General features: G+C 40.9%; 1 protein-coding gene across 1 annotated transcript; it reads right to left on the minus strand.

Annotated features, from left to right (window-relative positions):
* Positions 1 to 1,603: 1,603 nt before the first annotated feature.
* On the minus strand, positions 1,604 to 20,681 carry ldhd (lactate dehydrogenase D). Its single transcript, XM_083916228.1, has 11 exons — positions 20,544 to 20,681; positions 19,100 to 19,212; positions 15,345 to 15,486; positions 14,250 to 14,391; positions 11,760 to 11,919; positions 11,049 to 11,248; positions 8,269 to 8,397; positions 7,109 to 7,236; positions 6,376 to 6,466; positions 5,141 to 5,252; positions 1,604 to 3,590 (listed from the first exon to the last, which is right to left on the minus strand). The coding sequence occupies exons 1-11, from the start codon at positions 20,634 to 20,636 to the stop codon at positions 3,410 to 3,412; spliced, it is 1,491 nt and encodes a 496-aa protein (XP_083772354.1). The 5' UTR covers positions 20,637 to 20,681; the 3' UTR covers positions 1,604 to 3,409.
* Positions 20,682 to 20,789: the final 108 nt, after the last annotated feature.

Consider the following 20,789-nt stretch of genomic DNA (forward strand, 5'->3'; position numbering starts at 1 on the left):
CACACACACACACACACACACACACAATACACACACACACACACACACACACACACACACACACACACACACACACACACACTCACACAATCACACACACACACACACACACACACACACACACACACACTCGAATAACTCCTTAACCACATGGCCACAGCTGGTTTCCTTCCAACTGCACAAACAGAAACACACAAACACTCAGCAACACCGTTCTCATAGTATATTATATAAATATTTCTCTCATTTCTCTCTCTCAACATTTATTGATTAGTAGGACTGGTTGTTACAATCCCTAAAGTTTTGCACTAAATTACTTCCATACTGTTGCTCCTGAGGAGGATGACTGCAAGATGATGCTGTCACCATTCAGACACACATGCACAGTTGTGTCCCTCGTCGTTACTGGCTGTTCGTGGAGAGGGGCCCACCGCAGTGATAAGTCCTGGGAGTGTGTTTTCATGGTTTAGCCAGATGGTCACATGGCGGTCTAGACAGCAGCCATATGACCATCTAAATGCATAAATGCTGACGTGAAGGCTTATCAGTCAGCGAGAATCCAAGTTTTAAGTCATGGATGTCTATATTCATAAATCCATTATAAGTAAGAAGGATAAACACCACAAGAGGGATTTTTTCACAACCTGGCAATCCCAAAAGATGTTCTTATAAATGGCTAATAACTGACCTATAAAACATTAATAAATGATTTTTTAAAACATGAATAAAACCAAGTTTTAAGAATTCTAAATTACATCGCATAAACCCTTTCACTAGAGTTGTATTTGATATGATTTAATGTGACAATTTAAGGCTTTTAATCTTGAAAATTCATTGAATAAAGGATGAATTATTAGAGGTGGTGCCAAAAATGTGATCAAACTCAAACTTTTGTAAGTATTCAAAAATGATACGTGAATATACAACTTTACATTTGATGTTCTTATTTAACGGTTTAATTCTTTTTCTGTACATGTTATCTTTGTATATGGTTTAAATGTTGTTTCAAAGCCTTCTCTACAGAGCACTGGGGAAGATTACCAGATCTCTTTTTCAGGCAACATTTAAGATATTAGTCTAAAAACATTAGAACTTTAAAACCCCAACTGCAGAAATGCACAAGTCAACACTGTATTCTGGCGAGTGGCGACTGGGTGATGGCAGAACCTAACTGCACTTCAAAACAAAAACCCTCCGAATGCACTGGAATGAAAATGAGGACATGACTGTGGTGTCCTCAACAGTTGCAAACAGCTGACAAAAAAAAAGACATTGTCTATCAGTCTTCAGCCTTTGAAACACTCAAACTGTACTCATGACTGCAGAAAGAAGGAAGTGGCTCAATTAATATGCCAAAACGAGACTCTACTTTTTTATGATGTTGATATTTGTTTTACATATATAATCTACACCATGTCATTCACAGATGTCACTGAAAAAAAACAGATGGATCATTAACAATGAAATAAACAAACCGGCTACAAACTGAGATATTAAATATCGCTTTGAATTAATACGAGACTTTATTGTACATCAGTGGCCGTGCATAGTTCTTTCACTCTTAATGTTCAGTTAATGGCTGCAGGCTGTGGAAATGTTTTCAGGCCAACAGAGGCAGAAATGAGTTAGCAGCATTTCATTCCATCCATCTTATAGGCTGCATGTTTGTCCACGGTGACTGAGGGATGCACTGCTGACGCTCTGTGATGCAGAAAAGTATTTATTTTATTTATTTATTTTGAACATGTAACTGTCACTTTAGGACAAAGAACCAATATGTGAAGGCAAACTGACTTGAGCTTATTCCAGGGTCCCCATCAGAAATAGCCAAATCACTAATGATTCTATATTTTTCTTTTATAAGGCTATCCGTTGGTACCAACATAGGCACTGGCTATTCTCCCTGGGGTGCACAGACATACAGTCATACACACTTATAAACATAAACTGCTCATCTCACTGATTAACAATCAACAGGGGAAACAAAATCTCATCTCCAACCGCTTATCCGGGATCGGAACAATATCCTTTTGACAAACATTGAGCCAAACAAAAAAAAAGATAAATCAATCACAATTCATGAAGATTTTATAGTAGATTTAACTTCCTTCTTTGTTAAAATAAATAGTCATTCTTATTCCTTGTCTGAATCCTCTTAAATGATATACATATAGATTATACACCATTTTTCAGTGTTTAGCTGCTACAGGATGGTAAAGTGGAACTTTAATGACTCTAAAATCAACATGCACAGTATACTGCGGTGTCACCTTTAGACAAGACTTATTATTGAAGCTTTAAACAGGATTTCTGCTATACAGTTTAACTCAAAGATTGCTTTATAAACATCAATTGTATGTCCAGGGAAAGCCTGATACATCAGGGGTAAATAGGAAAATGAACTGAATGATTATCAAAACTTGTCTAAAGAAACATTTCACCACACTGTTTCAATGAAATAAACTGATTCCTTCTTTCCAGAGTTAGATGAGAAGATTAATACCACTCTCCATTTGCTAACTGTGAAGTTAGAGCCAGGAGACGCTTAGCTTAGCTTAACGTAGCATATTTCTTTGCCAGACTAGGAGCAGGGGAATCAGCCAGCCCTGCTCACATACAATAACAAGAGGAGCAGCTCAGCAAAGTTTGGCACTTTTGCTTGATAGCAAATTATCAATTATCATGATACGCAGAAACAAAAATTAGATTCAAAGAATCAAATTACTGGTTGTTTATTTTGTTACAATTATTGGTAGTTAAAAGGGAATAAGCTTAGTATTAGCAGGTCAGTAAGGCAAAGCAACCCTCATTTAAATACAAGTATAAATTTACGATTGTACAAGTTTGCATGAAAAATCAAACAGAGAGAAGAGTGCTGCTAGGGACGGCCGCTACAATCCATTCAAAATGATCTGTTTTTTCTTGATTCACTTGAATTGCAGAATAAGAAGTCTTTGCCTTTCCAACATGGAAAAGAGTGCATTATTAATGGTGACCACATGGTGCACCAGACGGCAGACACACTAACAACAATCAAACCATTACGGATGGGACCTCACAGTAGGAATGGCACAGGTGTAAATCATTTAATTAACCATGGCTGCTCTGATTTCAGGTTCCTGGTATTGTGCATGCTGGCTCAGGCATCGTTAGTGTTATTAGTAACATCTGTGCTTTTCCTACTGCCACGCGCCAACATGTCATTTGTTTACGTACAATCCCAGATCTCTTCCTGCTGATATCTTATTGGCTTTCACCTGGGTGATCCCTGCATGTTGCGTCTCATCCTTTTTTAACAGGAAATACTTCATGTGCAATATTATCTAATGAAGCCATTTCAATGTGACATCAGTCTCTGATCATCCATGAGCAGATCACAATGTGACTTTTTCTCAGACTCCAATACTGTTTATAGTTCTCTGGGCTGCAGTATCTTCCCAGGATTCATCAGGTTCATTGGGTCGAGGGCATCCTTGAGACGCTGCATGACCTGGACAGTCATTGGTCCCATCTCTTCACACAGCAGGGCTCTTTTCCCTAAGCCCACTCCGTGCTCCCCTGTACATGTACCGTCCATGGCCAGGGCTCGCCTGGAGGGAGAACAAATCACATTATTTTACTGCAAAAAAACAGTGTTCAACTTTAAGATTAAACTGACATCAGAGCCTTTTTAAAAATAACACAAATAACTGCCTTATAAGCCTTATAAGGCTTGCAGCATTTCTTTTCTGATATTCGTTTAAAGTTATTTAGTTAGTAAAAAGTTATCACTTATTTTACTTTTATTATAACTGTATACTACGATACTATAACTAGCTATAACTTTGAACATAAATAGATTTTATTTTAGAGTATATAAAAGTAAATATAAAGCTTTAAATGGTGTTTTTCTTTCTTACTGGTGGATGTCTACAGTATAGTAACAGGTATATTTTTGGTATACAAGCACTGTCACTGTGGAAAGGGCCAAATGTTTGGCATAACGTGAACAAAAACTAATTAACTATATAGGTCCAGACCAATCACTATGTGCTTTTGGACATGTGGCCTACATAAATGTATTTCTGAAGGTACACTTGGTAGGGCAAAATACTTGACTTGCAACAAACGGTACCTTAATGTAGGTATATACGTAGTGTATATGTGTAAATTACCAGTCAAAAGTTTGCTTTTTTTAAGTGAATGAGAAGTGTGTCCACCTTGACAAAATAGATGACACATAAGTAGGGCACTAAAATAACTTCACAAAGATCTGATAATAATCTAACCCCAAGGTTTTGAACCTTATATCTTAATGTATCGATCTCTATATTTTAGCCATAAATATAACTATTGTCATTATATATGGGTTACCCAGTAACAATACCCATTTCGCACTGTATAGCTACATGTAAGCATTGCTAACCTAATACCTAAACATAACCAAACCACTCAAATCTCTTTATCATTATTACTGTTATCTACTGATACCTTTATCTGCGCCTCAGTGCCAATACCCTTTAGGATCTAAGACTGATCCAGGTACAGTCAGTGGTTTTTACAGATTTTGAGAAGCTTTTGTAGGCATTATGCAAAAGTCAACATTTATGAACACACTATCCAACAGCGTTTTCAAAAGCCAATACTTAAAATGTAGTCCTCTGGAAACACTATCAGCTAAGAGAGATGGATTGGTGAGAGTGCGCTGCCAAAGGAGAGGTGATTGTGTCTGAAGGTAGGATTAGGTGTGGGGAGGATTAGGGAGAGAAAGGAGTTGAAGAGTGAATGACAGAGAAGATAACAAGGAAAAGTTGCTAAAGGGGAGCAGCGAGGCTTATCGACCTGCCTGGCTTCAAAACATTTACTGAAGTTAGAGCAAATGTTTTTTAACGACCCTAAAAGCCGACATTAGTGTTGTTATAATAGTCAGGATACTCCGGTCTACATTGATGCAGCTAATCTGGGCTTTCACTGAAGGTTTCCGTGCATGGTGGAATTCTGTGTTGATGTTAACTAAGAAGACTGTACAGTACATAAAGTGGTTCACAAAACGTAAGCATTGGTTCCAAAGGTAACCCCACAGAGAAAAGTCGTCTCCGGTGGAGGACTTGTGAGAAAGTAACAAGTGTACGGAGAGGTGAGAGCTTCAGGGACACATTACCTGGCCAGTCTCTCAGTGAAGAGGTGGACCCTGTGCAACTCCTCTGGGTCACTGGGGTCCACCACTATCAGACAGTGGAAGTTCCCATCACCCACATGACCCGCTATGGGACCTGAAGGTAGCATTCACACTCATTACACTGGAAAACACACACTTTTTAAAAAACTTTAATTCAATCGCTTTTCTCATGATGTATCAGTGCTGCTTTTATACTGTGAGCCAACTGTGAAGTATGCTGATGCTAATGCTAGCTAAGGTGTCGCACAACAGTTCAACATGAAGTGCTACGTTTTCATTTGGACGCCACACCTATACGTCCTACCCTCAATAAACAGTATACACAAAAAAGAGTCATGAGGTAGATGCTGCATTTTTAAATGAACTGCTTATTTTTGAAAAATATGATATATAACTGTCTGCACTTCCCAGGCTAATAATGCACCTAGAAGCTCAATACTCCTATCAAGTATTATGAACATATTACACAGCAAATTTGATCTACTTTGTGTAAACACAATAGGCCTCATGCAAGAACACTTTCCTGTTCTTATCTTAACTTTCTCCTACAATTTTTGGTACGGTGGGTTCGTACAAGTGTGCGAACGCTCCTAACTTCAGATAACTGTGTAAATGACCCGCGTAATTGTAAATTAGCATAAGTAACGCCCCAGTATTAGCATATAAGGCTCCTCTGTCCTGCCTCATATGTCCTACAGTATATGGAAGTCCTGTTGTTAGAGATCTATAAAGCAAAGTCTGTGTCACCTGAGGGTCGTACTGTCACTGGAATAAAGAAGAAGTTGTTTGATATGAATTTTTTTTTTTTTTTTTTTACGTTTTGCCACAGCATGGAGATTAATGACTGCAACAGGAGGAGGTCAAATATTTAAAGTCGTTTTGCCGTTTGAGAATTTAAAAATGATGATGATATCGTTAGGCAATGTGTCTCAATTTAGAATTATATCAGAATTCAAATTGCATAATCAAATGTCAACATTATGAAGTGTAATTTGTATATGATTTTCAAAATCAAAATAGTTTCAAAGTAATAAAAAATATACGATCCACTGAAAAACTACTTGTTAATTGGGTTTGTACCTCCTAAAATACAAAATAGGAGAAATTCTGTGAATTCAGCAAGTTCTTCTAAATCACTTGCATAAGCTGCTTAAAAACAAATATGTTGGATGGAGACGTTCCTGTATGAGGCCAATTGTTCTCTGTAGTGCACTCACCTGTGAGTCTGTTTTCAATCAGGTCCTCCTTTGTCTCCACCACGATTTGAGGCAGGCGAGACAGAGGGACACACACATCTGTGGCATAAGCCTGTCACACACAGTTTTCCACAGAGCAGACAGAGGAGAGTAATATTATGCTAAGTGATATAATATATATAATACTGTAGTGCCAGCAAAACATTGAAAATGAAAAAGAAAATTATGTAATTTACCTGACCCAAGTAGTAGTTCTGGTGGTGGAATGTAGCGCCTTACGCCGAAAACACACCAAGCCGTGCTGGATTTCCATTTAATACCACCGTAATAATTCAACTTTTCTGTGGCGTGGAGGCGTGTCCATGTGTTTAAAAAAATTCTTTGTAACCATAGGTCAACATGTCACAGGAGTCTGTTACTGATTGGCTGGGGGCATTATCTGGCCGCACTTCGCCGCTAAATAGTACCTTTTAGTCTGGCTGTGGCACGCCGAGCTCGGAGCAGCCGCCACAGGTATTCACTGCTGCTTGGTGTGCTTTCAGCATTACTCTGCATGCTTTGTATACTTCAGATCAAGTTGTGTTTAATATTAGAAAATATGGTTTAATTATATATCATTTCAAATGATACTATAATACACCATTTTAAGGCTCCTATTCCTTTCGTCTAAGATTAATTGGATATTTCCATGATAAATCCAACTTGTACAACTGTAAATTAAACCACAGGTTGAGTAGCAGAGGACTTTCTTTACCTTGCAGCCAGGCCTGAGAGCCAGAGCAGCATACCAGGCGTCATGACGAGCCTTCCACAACCGGTTTCGTGTTTCTGCATCTGTAGCCCACTGAAAGTCTGAACCGCCATTACTCTGAGCGATGTCCTCTGTAGAAACACACACACCAACAACATTGCTGCTTGTTTGTGACATGAACTCTCCCAGAGCCTAGAAAGGCCATTTTAGGAGAATTACTCAGTCATTAGTCTTTATCCTCTGGGGACCTTAAATATCTACCACCAAATTTCCATTCACTCTATCAAATAGTTTGGAGAAATGTCACTATGACTAAATAAATATTGAACCAACCGATAGGCGGGGGCTTATTCCCCTCGGTTTCAGATTTATGTTTTTTATAGAAAAACAGACAACATTTTTTCGTTAAGAAGCATGATGTCCTGATCGGTTGTTGTTTCAGGACCACAGACAGCGCTGTTTGTTGTGTGTAGTCTTGAGTGTGTAGGTGCGGCGCTGTCCATAGTACTGAAACGGAGTGGAGATGATCAATAGACAGAAAGAACATGAGAACAGTTAGTTTTTTTTAGCCTGCTTGCTTTTTCGTGGGTGAAAACACAATTTTCAGCCCTAATTCAGTTTCTCTACTCAACAGCCTTTTCAGAAACCCAACACCCCTCATCCACTAAGTGTAGCAGTCCACAGACAGAAGTGAAGGGACAGTAAGGAGGGAGAGAGAATAGCTCATACATTTAAAAAAATATGAATGAAAAGTATCCTTGAAACAGTAGGATTATGTTGTTATTTAGCCTTTCTGAGGCTAATTTTAACATCCCCTCAGTCACTTTATTCTGGCACTAAGCCTACACAGCTATCAAGGCTAAATACCAACATCTTTCTTCTCCATCCTGTATGAACTGCATCCATACACACTAAATTATTTGCTTGCACTGCTGACAAACATGTTATTCTTCAATTAAGACCATGCAAGATTACACTTGAATATTTCACGAAAACACTTCTTGTCAAAGTAAAGATTCATAATTCATTAACATTCCGAAGGATTTTATAGGTTAATTGTATGCATATTAGGTTTTTATCCAACAGCAAAACGATTCGACCTCAGTTGTTAGAAACAAAAAGAAAATAAATTATTGTCGCTTGTGATTTGCACACTCACACACCGGTTGTGTTGACCTGTTCCTCAAGGCTTTTCTCAGAGCCGTGGAACTCCAGGAACAGAGTCGGGGTCACAGGGTAGGACAGAGAGCTGAACCTGTTGCACGCATCGATCATCACATCATCCAAAAACTCTGGAAACACACATCAACACACAGTCAGGACACACACACAACCAAGACAGATGTCAGTCAGTGTGATACACATCTGAAGAGGTCATTCTTCTGAATCTGTTCAACTTCTACTTGATATCTAAATACATATTTTTCAAATATTTGTCAATAACTGATATAGATTATTTGCACAGCTGATGGTATGATACATTTCTCCTACCATCACTGTTTTCAGTGATAAATAATCTCTCGCTCAGCACAAGGTCCCATTTCTATGGAAGGAGTCCATTGTGATACCTTGGGTCTAGAGCAAATGGCCTAAAAAGATAAATGATTTCATACCATTAGCTCTAACTTCACTGGTAATGAAAGGTTTTGAGCCATTGGTCAAGCAATCCTTGATGGATAAAGTGCAGAACCAGCTTGAGCCGATGCAATTTGCTTATTGACCTTTCAGAGGGGTGGATGATGCTACCACTACCCTACCAAACTTTCTTTACAAGCATCATTTTGGGAATTCGCAGAGTGGTGTGACAGCCATTTCCTCAAGTTAAATGTTCAAAAAACTAAAGACATGCTTATTGATTTTAGAAAATATCACAGCCACCTCTCCCAACTACAATCAAGGGCACAGTGGGGGAGACGGTTGAGTCCTGTACTGGGGGAAAGTGATTAATGAAAACTTAACCCATGACCTTAACCTATCCAAAATCTGCATAAAGGGCAGAGATCGTATTTTCTGCGTAGATTAAACACTTTCAAAACGGATACGACTTTGATGGTTGTATTCTACAGATTGTATATGAGTCCATTTTAGGTGATTGTTTGATTTTATTCTATGGGACCCTTAAAATGCAAAACAAAAGTCGTCTGTTCAAACGCTGTCACGGATAATTGGCATGCGGCAGCTCTCTCTCACAACGATCTTTGATAGTCAAGTTTTGCAGAAGGCACGGTCAAGCTTGTCGAGCTCTGACCCCCACTATTGGGAGGAATTCTTTCCTCTTCCCTCTGGGCGGAGAAATAGGCTCACTAGAACAAAAACAAAGCTATTAACTTGCACAACTCTTGAGTGTAATTTGACAAAGTTAACTTTTAAGATGAAGCTGCTCTAAATCAACCCGTCGGCTGTGTGCTGCTACAATGTTTTATGCTTTGTTTAGTGTGTTTTTAACTTGTTTTGTTGTTTTTTTCTACCACCAACTGCAAATCACATTTCCCCTTGAGGGACAATAGAGCTCTCTGATCTCTGCTCCACTTCGTCTTTAAACTCGGATCTCCTAAACCGTGTTCAATTGGCTGCTTTATCTTTAATTGAGGTTAACAATGTCAGCTCCTTGGCTCCATGGCTTGAATCATATTCAAATTGCCTCCAGTATTGTGCTTTATATGTGGGCTACACTAGTCCGAGGCTCCAGAGATACCACTACAGTTCGTACAGATTTAATATTATCTTCAGTCTTGACCACATGCTGTGATGAAAGAGGCAGATTATCAAAGACATGATCTGAAGAGATGTCTTCCTCTTTCCGCGTGTACAACACTTATCTGCTCAAAAGTTTGATTTCATTATTAAAATTCCCTTTGTACATCTAAGAGACTCAGAAACTCAGAATCTCATAACAACCAGCAATGCCTTTAGCATAGTCCAAGTATGGATCAATCAAATCCAACCATCCCACTGAGGCTTTTTATTTCACTGCATTATCCTGTTGTGTGTCGGGCATATTGGTGTCCTATTACCAGCCATGATGCAGGTATTGTTTTCACCTTGTGAGTCCTGTGTGTGTGTGTGTGTGTGTGTGTGTGTGTGTGTGTGTGTGTGTCTCATCAATGTGCTCGTGGAGACACCTACTATAGCGGGAACTGCCACAGAGGAGGTTTTGAGTATTTTGCCAGGTGTTTATATGTCTGTGGACAGATTTTGTCCCAACTGTGCTGTCAAGGAACATTACAGGTATGTAGTTGAGATCTGTGCAATTTCTCCACCTCTTTACAACCCTGACCTGATTTGGCGTCGTGGCTGGTGCGATCCCATCGCAATATGGTCTCTAGCATTGAAATCTGGTCATGTCGGTGCTTGAGGTCACACACAAGAACAAACGTAGGCAGTGAACAGCTGTCATATTACATTTTTACAACATCACCTATTTTTGACACTTTTCACTTACACATTCTTAAGGGGGAAGCCATCAGATCAGATCTCCTCACTGACCAATGACCTATTTACAGCGAGCGATCAGAAATTCCTCCAGCGTTTTAAAAACAACATGTCAGTGACAGAAAACTTATTTTGACAGACATATTGAGCCAGATGTGGCAAATAAAGAAGACCAAGGGTTATGGGATGACCAGTATAGCACACTTTAGCCAGGCCATGATGTGCAGAGTTGTAATTCATCTGACTGCACTCACTCAGCAAGTGTGTATGGAAGTAGGGCTAGCCCATCATGGCTTCCGCCTTCAGCCAAGTTGTGCCATCACTGTAAGCTGATTGATGTGTGCTCACACAGGCAACTACAGAAAAAGTGAAAACTATGTCCAGCTCCTATGTTTCTGTTCTTTTTTTTAACTAACAGATACCAGTCACATGGTCTGTATCTGTGAAATGCAGAGACACAGTTCACTTTCAAAAGGAATGAAAACAGTCTTTTTAGGTATGATCTCCTTACCGATGCGTGCAATGGGTACTCCGGCTTGCAGAATCTGCACTGTGCTGTCTACAGCAGCCTGAACAGAGGGAAAAGAGCAGACGGCCGACACCATGGACTCTGGGATGCCGTACAGGCGCAAGGAAGTCTTGGTGATGATCCCCAGGGTGCCCTCTGACCCCACAAACAGGTTTGTCAGGTTGTAGCCTGCTGCTGTCTTCCTAAAGATTGATAGATAGAAAAGAAAGGTAAGCCCATTTAAGAAGCAGCGAGGCGCCACACAGGCTCAGTGTAAGTTAAAAAAAATATTACGAGTTATTACTTTACTGTAGTTAGATCATATTATTGTGTGTCATTTGTTTTTCCACTTCCCCAGAGTCAGACACTAATAAATGCCTCAGGGCAGACCTTTTTTTTTAATGTATTTATGTATTTGTAGATTGAAGTAGAGCTATGATCAGCCCGAAAAAAAAAAAAGGCTGGACCAAGGCTACATTTTTAGGCCCAAATTTCTGTGTTCTTACCACAGCTGCCCAGGGTTCAAATCCGACCTGCGGCTCTTTGCTGCATGTCATTAGGCTATCGTTCCTCCAGATACTGAGCGAAACCAAGTGAGAAAACTAAGGGGTGGTGAGGGGGAGCCTGTTTCTGAGCTTTGTCTGAGGGGAGCCCCACAGTCTCAGAACCTCCCACAATGTTGCATATTTGTGGCTGCAAATGGCCAATGTGTACCTGGGACGTCGGCCCTTCCCAGCCGTGTGTATGATGGTCCCATCGGCCAGAACAACCTCCAGGTTTAAAACGTTTTCCCTCATAGTCCCATAACGCACTGCATTGGTACCAGACGCGCTGGTGGCAGCCATGCCGCACAGAGACGCATCGGCCCCAGGATCTGAGAGGATAAAATAACTTTTTAAAACAGAAAATAGAAATCCAATATAATCCTGTCACACTTTTCGAGACAGTGCCGAACCTAAAATTCAGAACTGATAAAAATAGTATTCACCATGTGTCTAGTTTCTTTTAAATCGAAAATCCCTTTGGGGTTGTTTATATTACGTAGCCAATATCACCACCTGCTGGATGCTTTAATGTCAGCTACACCACCACCAACAACCATTTAAAAATGTTTGTTACATAACAGCACATTTTAAAAAGAGTTTTCCTTGTCACCTCTGATGGACCTCTGAAGGATGAGTGAAGGCCCTGCTGCCTCAGTGTCAGTTTGCTGATACAACCCATGCTAAGGTAAAGAAACGGAAAACTTTCACCCACAGAAGATTTAAAAAAAAAAATGTCCATATAAATCACAGAAGTCCTTGGTGAATGCCAGAATGGAAAACATTTATCTTGTCGAAGGCTTTTTATGTGACTAACCAACAGGGACGCAGAGTGAAAGATATCCGCATGCTGGATTGATGCTGCTGGCATACGTGACTGACCAGGCCTGCTGAAAAAAGCCATTCACACAGCAGGCCAGAGTCACTGAGGGCAATGCTGAGAATACTGCATGTCACACCAGGACATGAGGGAGTGCAGGAGGTGGGGAGAACTATACATCAATCTGATAATATCAGTCACCTGTCATCAGACTGCATTGCTATTTCTTGACATTGTGATAGCAGCAGATTTCTTGTTTACGAGTCATTTTGTTTCGTTTTGCCATAACAATCAGTAGCAGTGAAATATCCATTATGTCATCATCAGCTGATATTGAAGTACTGGTAGCTGCTATCTCACAACAATGGAATGTCAATGTTGCTGTTTCTCTATATAAAAGGCCCGCTCTAATTGTACCCTTGAAGGCAGGACAACTTACACCTCTCTCAGTTACTGGTAAGTCATAGGAGACCTGTATTGCTTTTCCTTATTTTCTGTCATATACTGTATATAATCCCCAAAGCAATTTCAGTCAAAAGCAACTGGACTTGGTTATTTGTCTAGGAAGACGCTTCACCTCTCATCCAATAGGCTTCATCAGTTCATGTACGCATCTGACCAGGCTGGGACTAAACAGTCACAGGCTGACTGTATATAATGTACTGCATAAAAAATGATGCATGTTAGCAGAAACCTTCAGGCTGTCCTGGACGCTCCGTTTCTAACTGTTTTGTTCTGCTTTCAGCTAGAGGTGAAACCAACCTGTGTCAGATTTCTTTATATGGTCTTCTGCTCCAGACACCTTAGTGCAGTGTTTACATTACATACACTGCTGAATGTAGCTACATGCTTACGTCAGGGAAAGCTGTGACCTTGGTTGCCGAAGTTGTCAAATTCTTTCTTTTTCTTTCTTTTGGTTTAGAAGCGTTCTGAAAGTATGTGCTGATCAGCTGTGTGGGGTGCTACATTATTTGTACACCATGTCTCTTTCTGTGTCCAAAATTGGAATTGGACAACATCTTGTATTGTGCCAGTGCCAAAAAAACTAATGCTAAGGTATTAAAAGACCCCAGACCTTTTGCCTTAACCTCATATGTTATGAAATGTTTTGAGAGGACTGTGCTGGGGCAGCTAAGGGCATAGGTCAGGGCCTTTCAGGACCCACTTCAGTTTGCATATAGGGGGGTTGTAGGTGATGCACTCCTTTACTGGCGGCACATGCTGCACAGTCATCTAGAGCTGACTGCTGCATCTGTGAGACTACTGTTTGTATTGCTTGATTTTTCAAGTGTTTTTAATACTCTTTAGCCACACATTTTAGCTAATAAGCTTTTAGGTTTTAATCTTCATAAATCTACTGTTGCTTGGATCACAGACTACCTTACAAACAGACCTCAATACCACCCCTGATCTAAGGTGTTAGTTGACGTTAGCTTAGCGGTGTTCACAGATCTCATGAGACTTTGTTGCTGACACAGAAACAGGTCTCAAACAAAGTAAATCTGTCCTGAAAAATACCATTTTAGTGTTAGAATATGAGAAATTTGTCTTGTGAAAAAGGGGTCTAATGTTTACTTTAGGAGAAATATGGAGATTATGGAGCTAAGGGAAGGGTCATAATCTGTGTTCATGTTTACTTTTCCCATTGGACTCAACACACTCAGGACCTGCTGCTAGTATCCTAAAGAGGCGGAGCCGTGAAGAACCACGTGTGACACAGAAACAGGAAATAACTGCGAGTTGAACCGCTTCTAATTCATAGTCTCTGGTGTGACCAATCCTGTCCTGCGTCTACTCACTTAAATAATGGAAAGTAAAGAGAAAACTTGGAGTGTGACTGACCAACAGGAAACCATAGGCCGGTGTCTCGCAGGTAAGCGTTGAGAGCCTTCCGAGTCACACCAGGCTCCACGGTCACATCAAAGTCCTCCTGGTGGAGATCCAGAACCTGGTCCATGTTCCTCAGACTGAAGCACACACCACCCTAAGGGTAGGAGAAAGAAACATAAGAATCCACCAAAGGAGGGAACCACTGTCTCACAGTATGACAACTAGAATAGACACCGTGCGGTTGTTTGCCTCCACCACCGAGTCAAGTGGCAGTTTACATTTGTCTGTACAGACTGACATAATATTTGTGTAAGTGAAGACTTTGAGGAATTCAATAAAAGATATTAAGTGTATTTTTGGGTCAAGCTCTAGGGTGTCCAACCCTGCTCCTGGAGGGCCACTGCGCTCCATGTTTTAGGTTTCTCGAACACACCTGATTCTAATTATCTGCTCGTTATCAAGCAGCTGAAGCTCATCACAGGTTTAATCATCGTTAGACTCAGGTGTGTTAGAGCAGGGAGAAACCTAAAAGATGCAGGGCAGTGACCCTCCAGGAGCAGGTCTGGACCCCTCAGTATTAGACGGACCTGTGAGGTCACAGCTAACTTGATCTTTAACCTTCAAAATCTAATCATTTCATTTTAGAGTTTAGATATTTGTGCCTAAGAGCCACATTTGAAGACATTTCCTCCATGGGTTCCTGAGGTATGGCGTTCACAAGAATGGGACAGACAGACAGACAGACGGACAGACAACCTGTAAACATAATGCAAATGCTATAATCATTAACCACCCCTGCCTTATCCCTCCCACATTTTTCTCTCTTTTTCTTTCCATGGCTTCTCTAAACTCACACACACACTGGCCTGCGCCTCTGTAAAATACACAAACCCAAATCTGTGATGTAACATTTACCATTTTGTTGGATTGTTTGTTTGTCATGTCATGCCACCTAATGTATCATGTCTGTGCAATTTGGTCTAGTCTCACCTGTTAGGTGACACTAAATAATAAAAAAAACATATTAATGCATACACATCCAGGCACAGATATACTTATATATATACACACACGGTCATATACAAGGGCTTCCTCTCTCTCTCTCACCTTGACTGCGCTGACCCCTCCCTCCAGGCCGGTTCCAGTGCCAAAGGGGATGATGGGAAGGTGGTGGTTGTGGCAGACTTTGGCAAGGGCGCTGACCTCCTCCACACAACGAGGAAACAACACCACATCTGGTGGGCAACATCTGGGCGGCAACAAAGCAACACTCGCTCACTGTTCTTATGCTTCTCCACCACCTTTTGGTATTATCCGTTGTTATTTTTTCAGACACATTTTTAGTGTACTGTTTAGCTGTAAGATGAGAACGTTTCTCATTTTAGTACACTAGAAGAATAGGAACCACAGTAACAGAATCTTGATCATATTTGATCAGTGCCACCTAGTTTCCAAATCTGAGTTCAGAGCAGACATTGACACTGCGTCAGAGACCCCTCGGCTCTGATTGGTTGTTATAGGTGGGTCGCGTTGGAATCTAGCACTTGCCGTTAAGAGCAGACAGGGAGCAGAAGGTGGAGGCAGACGTACATGACTTTTTCACTGATCATCTGTCTCACAGTGCTGTCAGGATATAAGGTGTGTTTCCATTAGCCCTGTAGAGTGGCCTCCAGGAAAGTTTCAGTCCACGCTGTCTCAAATGGCCTTTCACTTGCCGTGTTTCCATTACAACAAAAAGGCCAGAGAGGGATTTAGGAGACTCCGGAGGTGACGTAGCACTCTGAATGGCTTTAGATTGCCGGTGATCACCTGATCAGTGATAAGGCGGCACATTCTTCCTCCAGAGAAATACAGAATAGTTGTAGTTTGATTTAAGGTGGCCTGTATGATTCAAAACATCAACTTACGTACAAGTAACATGAAAGAAAACACTCCACCTTAAATATTTGAGGCGCTTTAAAAGTGTTTGTTGACAAACAGGCAGTCACCCCGCTGCAGTATGGTGTGTGTGTGTGTGTGTGTGTGTGTGTGTGTGTGTGTGTGTGTGTGTGTGTGTGTGTGTGTGTGTGTGTGTGTGTGTGTGTGTGTGTGTGTGTGTGTGTGTGTGTGTGTGTGTGTGTGTGTGTGTGTGTGTGTGTGTGTATTTCTGTGTAAATGGGAAAGAGAGAAAGAGAGAGGTATGGAGCATGCAGCAAAGGACCACAGATCGGAAATTTAATCCAGAATCCGTGCACAGATCCTTTTCTTTGCTGTGTTCTCCTACACCACTGGATAAAAGTGTCTACTCTACTTCGCCGTGTTGTTGTGGCGCCTGTACGACTACACGTCACATCCCACTGAGAGCTACATACAATCAGCAACCGGGTAAATCTCCCCTATCGGAGAGCAGGGCCTCTTTCTACTCGGTCAAACAGCCTCCTGAGCGACTCACATGCAAATTAGGGGCGTTTTTGGCCAGATAGACCCACCTCATTCAGGGTAGTCGACCATAGTGGAAACGCACCTATGGTGACAGTTTCAACGAATACAAAACCGACTTCAGCTTTAAAGTCACTATTTAGTTTTCAGGCTCATAATTCCACTCTGAATAACCTCTTTTCCAGTCACAGCAGATGACTTTGTTCAGCAAAAACGCTCTAATAAAAACACTGTATAATACCTGCTCAGCAGCAAACAGCAGACAGACACTGTTGGCAGCTTAGTGGTGAACATAGTGGAGCATTTAGCAGCTAAAAAGACAGATCATTTTTCTCAGTAGCTAAAAAGAGAGGGGATATTTCCCTAAAGCTGCCAGTATTCTTAGTCGGAACCTCTTGTCAGATGGCTGAATGGCATCATAAAACTCCCTCCAGCTGTGCCTTCTGACATTAGGTGATGGAAGACGTCTTCAGATGCTTTCAAGTAAAACTTCTACATTGCAAGTCTTGCATGTGTCTACTGTTAATGAGTGTTATCAGCAAAATGTACCTAAAATATTGTAGAAAAGTACTCATTTGCAGTAAAATGTCTGATGTGACTGATATATTATCATTAACAACAGTATTTAGTTAATACAGATGCATCAGTGCATATGTAAAATGTTCTTAAAAGTTCAGCAGTTTAGTCCAGTGGTTCCAAACTAAAGCTGCAAAGATTAATACATTAGTCTCTGATTCCAGCTTCTTCAATGTAAATGTGTTCTTGTTTCTTCTCTTCTAGACAAAACAAGACATTTGAGGACGTCACCTTGGGCTTTAGGAAACACCGATCAACATTTTCCACCATTTTCTGACATTTTATGGAACAGACACAACAAATCGATCAATAAGGAGAATGACAGACTGATTAATCAACAATGAAAATAATCATTAGTTGCAGCCCTAGCCTCAACAACACCTCTCTTAACGGATAAATGTGAGGAGTTGTGAGATGATTAATGGGAGGGGAAAGAAGAAAAACACTGTTTTGCTCTGTAGTCTGCAGTCCACAGTGATTTCAATGCATCAGAAAGATAATAAATCAATATATATATATATTGTATATCTTCTGCTACAGTATGTAATTAAGAATCAGATTGCACTCCAAAAAGATTGGATTGGATACTACCTTTTTTTAAAATGTGTTATCTTAATCTTATATGTAATCCCTATATGTAAACAATATCACGCCCCTGTGATAAAAACGTATCTATATACGTTTATTCTCATGTGAACTCCCACATGGAGCGCACAACAGGAATTTGTCCGTGTCACACGCATTCTCACTTACTGGTAAGCGAGTGGTGTCGCCTGGGTAGAGCGTCCTGAATCTCATCGTCTCTTCAGTAACACTTTTGTGCTGGAATCTTCCTCTAAATCACCTTTCTTCTTCACCCTCCGATGTTTTTTTTTCTTTCGGTTTCGCGCAAGCTGCCCGATAGAAACGTCATGCAAGCCCACTCACTTGCTGGGAATTCCCTTGGAAAATAAGTTGCTCTAAAACCTGGAAGTGAGATAAGGTCTTTGCACTGGTTCCCCCATCTCGGTGGATGGGTTTTGTGAATAGGTTTTGGACAGATACCTTAAATAAGGTCTGTGGTTAACGCTTTGTTCTATAAGATAAAATAGGTAAATCAATCAGCCGCTCGTGAATTATGAAGCTTGTACGTGTCTAACAAAATGCGTTTGTGGCTAAATGAGACTACCGACTTCATTCATCATGCCGTACAAACGACATCAGTCAGAAGCTGTGGGAAGTGTAGTTGGTCCACTGCCTAACATTAAGTTATTACTTCTGGCGATTATATTAACGCTTCAAAAATCATACAAGTTGTGTTCTTTTGGGAAAATGATCTTGCTGAACATAACCTGTGAGTAACATAAGCGTCAATTTGCCACAGAGTTTATTTTCTGCAATTATCCAAATACTTAGGAGAAATATCCCACTGACGTCTTGCCGGGGGAAGCCAGTGCAATGCTAACTTCTGAGTTGGTACAAAAATACCTCATCGCTGCAGCACTCTATTCACACAACTGATTCGGACATTTGCGCTCTCACATACAGCTCCTCCGGGTAATGTCTACATAAGTTCAAGGTTGCATGGCATATATGAAAGGGGATTTTAAGTCTGTGTACTGAACATTTTCTATCATGCACATTGGAGATTCTCTTGTTGACACAATATGGATTATTGTTGCTGCTTTGTAGTGTTTCCCTCATCTCTGGTCTGGATATATTTAGGCCAGGTCTTGTCCCATGAAACGTCTGTCCTTGAACCACTGTTACCATTCCCTGTTCGATACTATTACTTGTTACTGTATTATTATTTGTTTGTGTAGTCCTGAAAATATAATTCATATATAATTATATGACTGTGTGTCTGCGTGACAGAGTAAGAGACTGACCTGTGTATGGACTCATCTTTGCCATGTTGCTCTCTGACAGCTTCACCCAATGAGACGCCGTCCTCACCACATATAGACCTGAATGTAGAGAGAACGCTGTCCAGAGCAGCATTCTGTGCACACACACACAAAAATGATTACACACGGTGATGGAGAAACTTTTCCTCTGCTCTTAATCCAGACAGAACGTTGCGGTGCATTTCAGCCTGCATACTGGTTTTCTTCAGTCTTACATTGTTGACACAGAGCAGCTAATAAAAGGCAGCACGGGTAACAATTCAGCAGAATGCCGAGTTGTCCTGGAAGCTTTCTTTCTCTCTGCTACGCAACGTGTGAGTGAGTGAGTGTGTGTGTGTGTGTGTGTGTGTGTGTGTGTGTGTGTGTGTGTGTGTGTGTGTGTGTGTGTGTGTGTGTGTGTGTGTGTGTGTGTGTGTGTGTGTGTGTGTGTGTGTGTGTGTGTGTGTGTGTGTGTGTGTGTGTGTGTGTGTATGACACTGGGTACAGGAAGGCTAAGATCCAAGTCGAATACCTTTTCTTTTGCTTTTTACTTATACTTTATAAGGGCACCTGCAGTTGTAAAAGTCTCAGCCTATGTATTGGGACATACCAAATATTTTTTTCTGGCATGCTGATAGTAGGGTAGTATGGTATCTGGTCACACTTTGCATTACACATGCCATCATGCATTTCTGGCCATTCTAACCCACAATCCTTTGCACAGCATATGTGAGCAAGACGGCCAAAGTTCAAATCGCAAAGTTATTGAGTGTCCCATTATTATGAATACTGCATGAATGAAAACATACGTGATAGAGGCATCTGCGGTGCACAATAAAAGTAAAAAAGAACAAGCATACGATCATGGACTCAGCCTATGTACTGGGGCCCACTAAATCTCTTTATGTCTTGCTTATAGTTTGGTAGTTTGTGTTGGAATGCAGGGGAAGCGGCTGCAGGAGGGTTCATAACAGAGGGGCACAGCCAGGACAGCCAACTTTAATGATGTTATGTTTTTACCCACAGTCACGTACTGTAGAGACTGCAACTACTGAAACTGAGTCTAACTCACAATTAGTCGACCTCCAACAGCAAACGACAGGAGCTTCTAAATAAAAACAGCTCTATGAACTTCACCCAAATATTGTTCGCCATGAACAAATGCTATATTATGCACAGTACCACACACTTAAAAGCATGTTTGCACTAATTGTGCATTTCTATAAAGTGCGCCACAAGAATTGCTATCGCTAAATTTGCCTAAAATGCTAACATTTTCCCAAAACCCCTTAAAAGTTGCAGCTATGACAACACTGCTTTAGCGTTGCGTGATGTATTAGCTATGCCACTGTGTTGTCACTGTGTTGTTGTGTTTATGAATGCTAGCTAACGTAATGTCACATGCAGGCACAACAATAACAGGCGCATGCCTCTGCAACAGACTTACTCTGGCGGTGTTTTCTGACTTAACGCCGCGGCACTGCAGCAGGCAGCGGCGGTGAGAGAGCAGCCGTCGGCCCGGTGTCAGACCGAGCAACATGTTTTACCTGTCCGTCCCAGAGCTGACAGTAACGTCACTGTCTGTTCTTCATGTCTGCCAAGAAGTTGGCCGTGACTCAATGAAGACTTCCGGTAACTTTTCAGAATAAAACAAAACTATTAAAGATACAGCACAAACAATTAAAGAGAACCT

Source organism: Echiichthys vipera (genome assembly GCF_963691815.1).
Source record: "Echiichthys vipera genome assembly, chromosome: 7".
Lineage (NCBI taxonomy): Eukaryota > Metazoa > Chordata > Actinopteri > Perciformes > Trachinidae > Echiichthys > Echiichthys vipera.

Bases quoted from the DNA above. Each gene is read 5' to 3' on its own strand.
- ldhd (XM_083916228.1), bottom strand. From the start codon at position 20,636: ATGTTGCTCGGTCTGACACCGGGCCGACGGCTGCTCTCTCACCGCCGC. The intron at 8,398-11,048 runs GTAAGGAGATCA...GTGTGTTTCCAG, and splicing joins AGTACCCATTGCACGCATCG to AGTTTTTGGATGATGTGATG. The intron at 7,237-8,268 runs GTGTGTGAGTGT...GTGTTTCTACAG, and splicing joins GGAACAGGTCAACACAACCG to AGGACATCGCTCAGAGTAAT.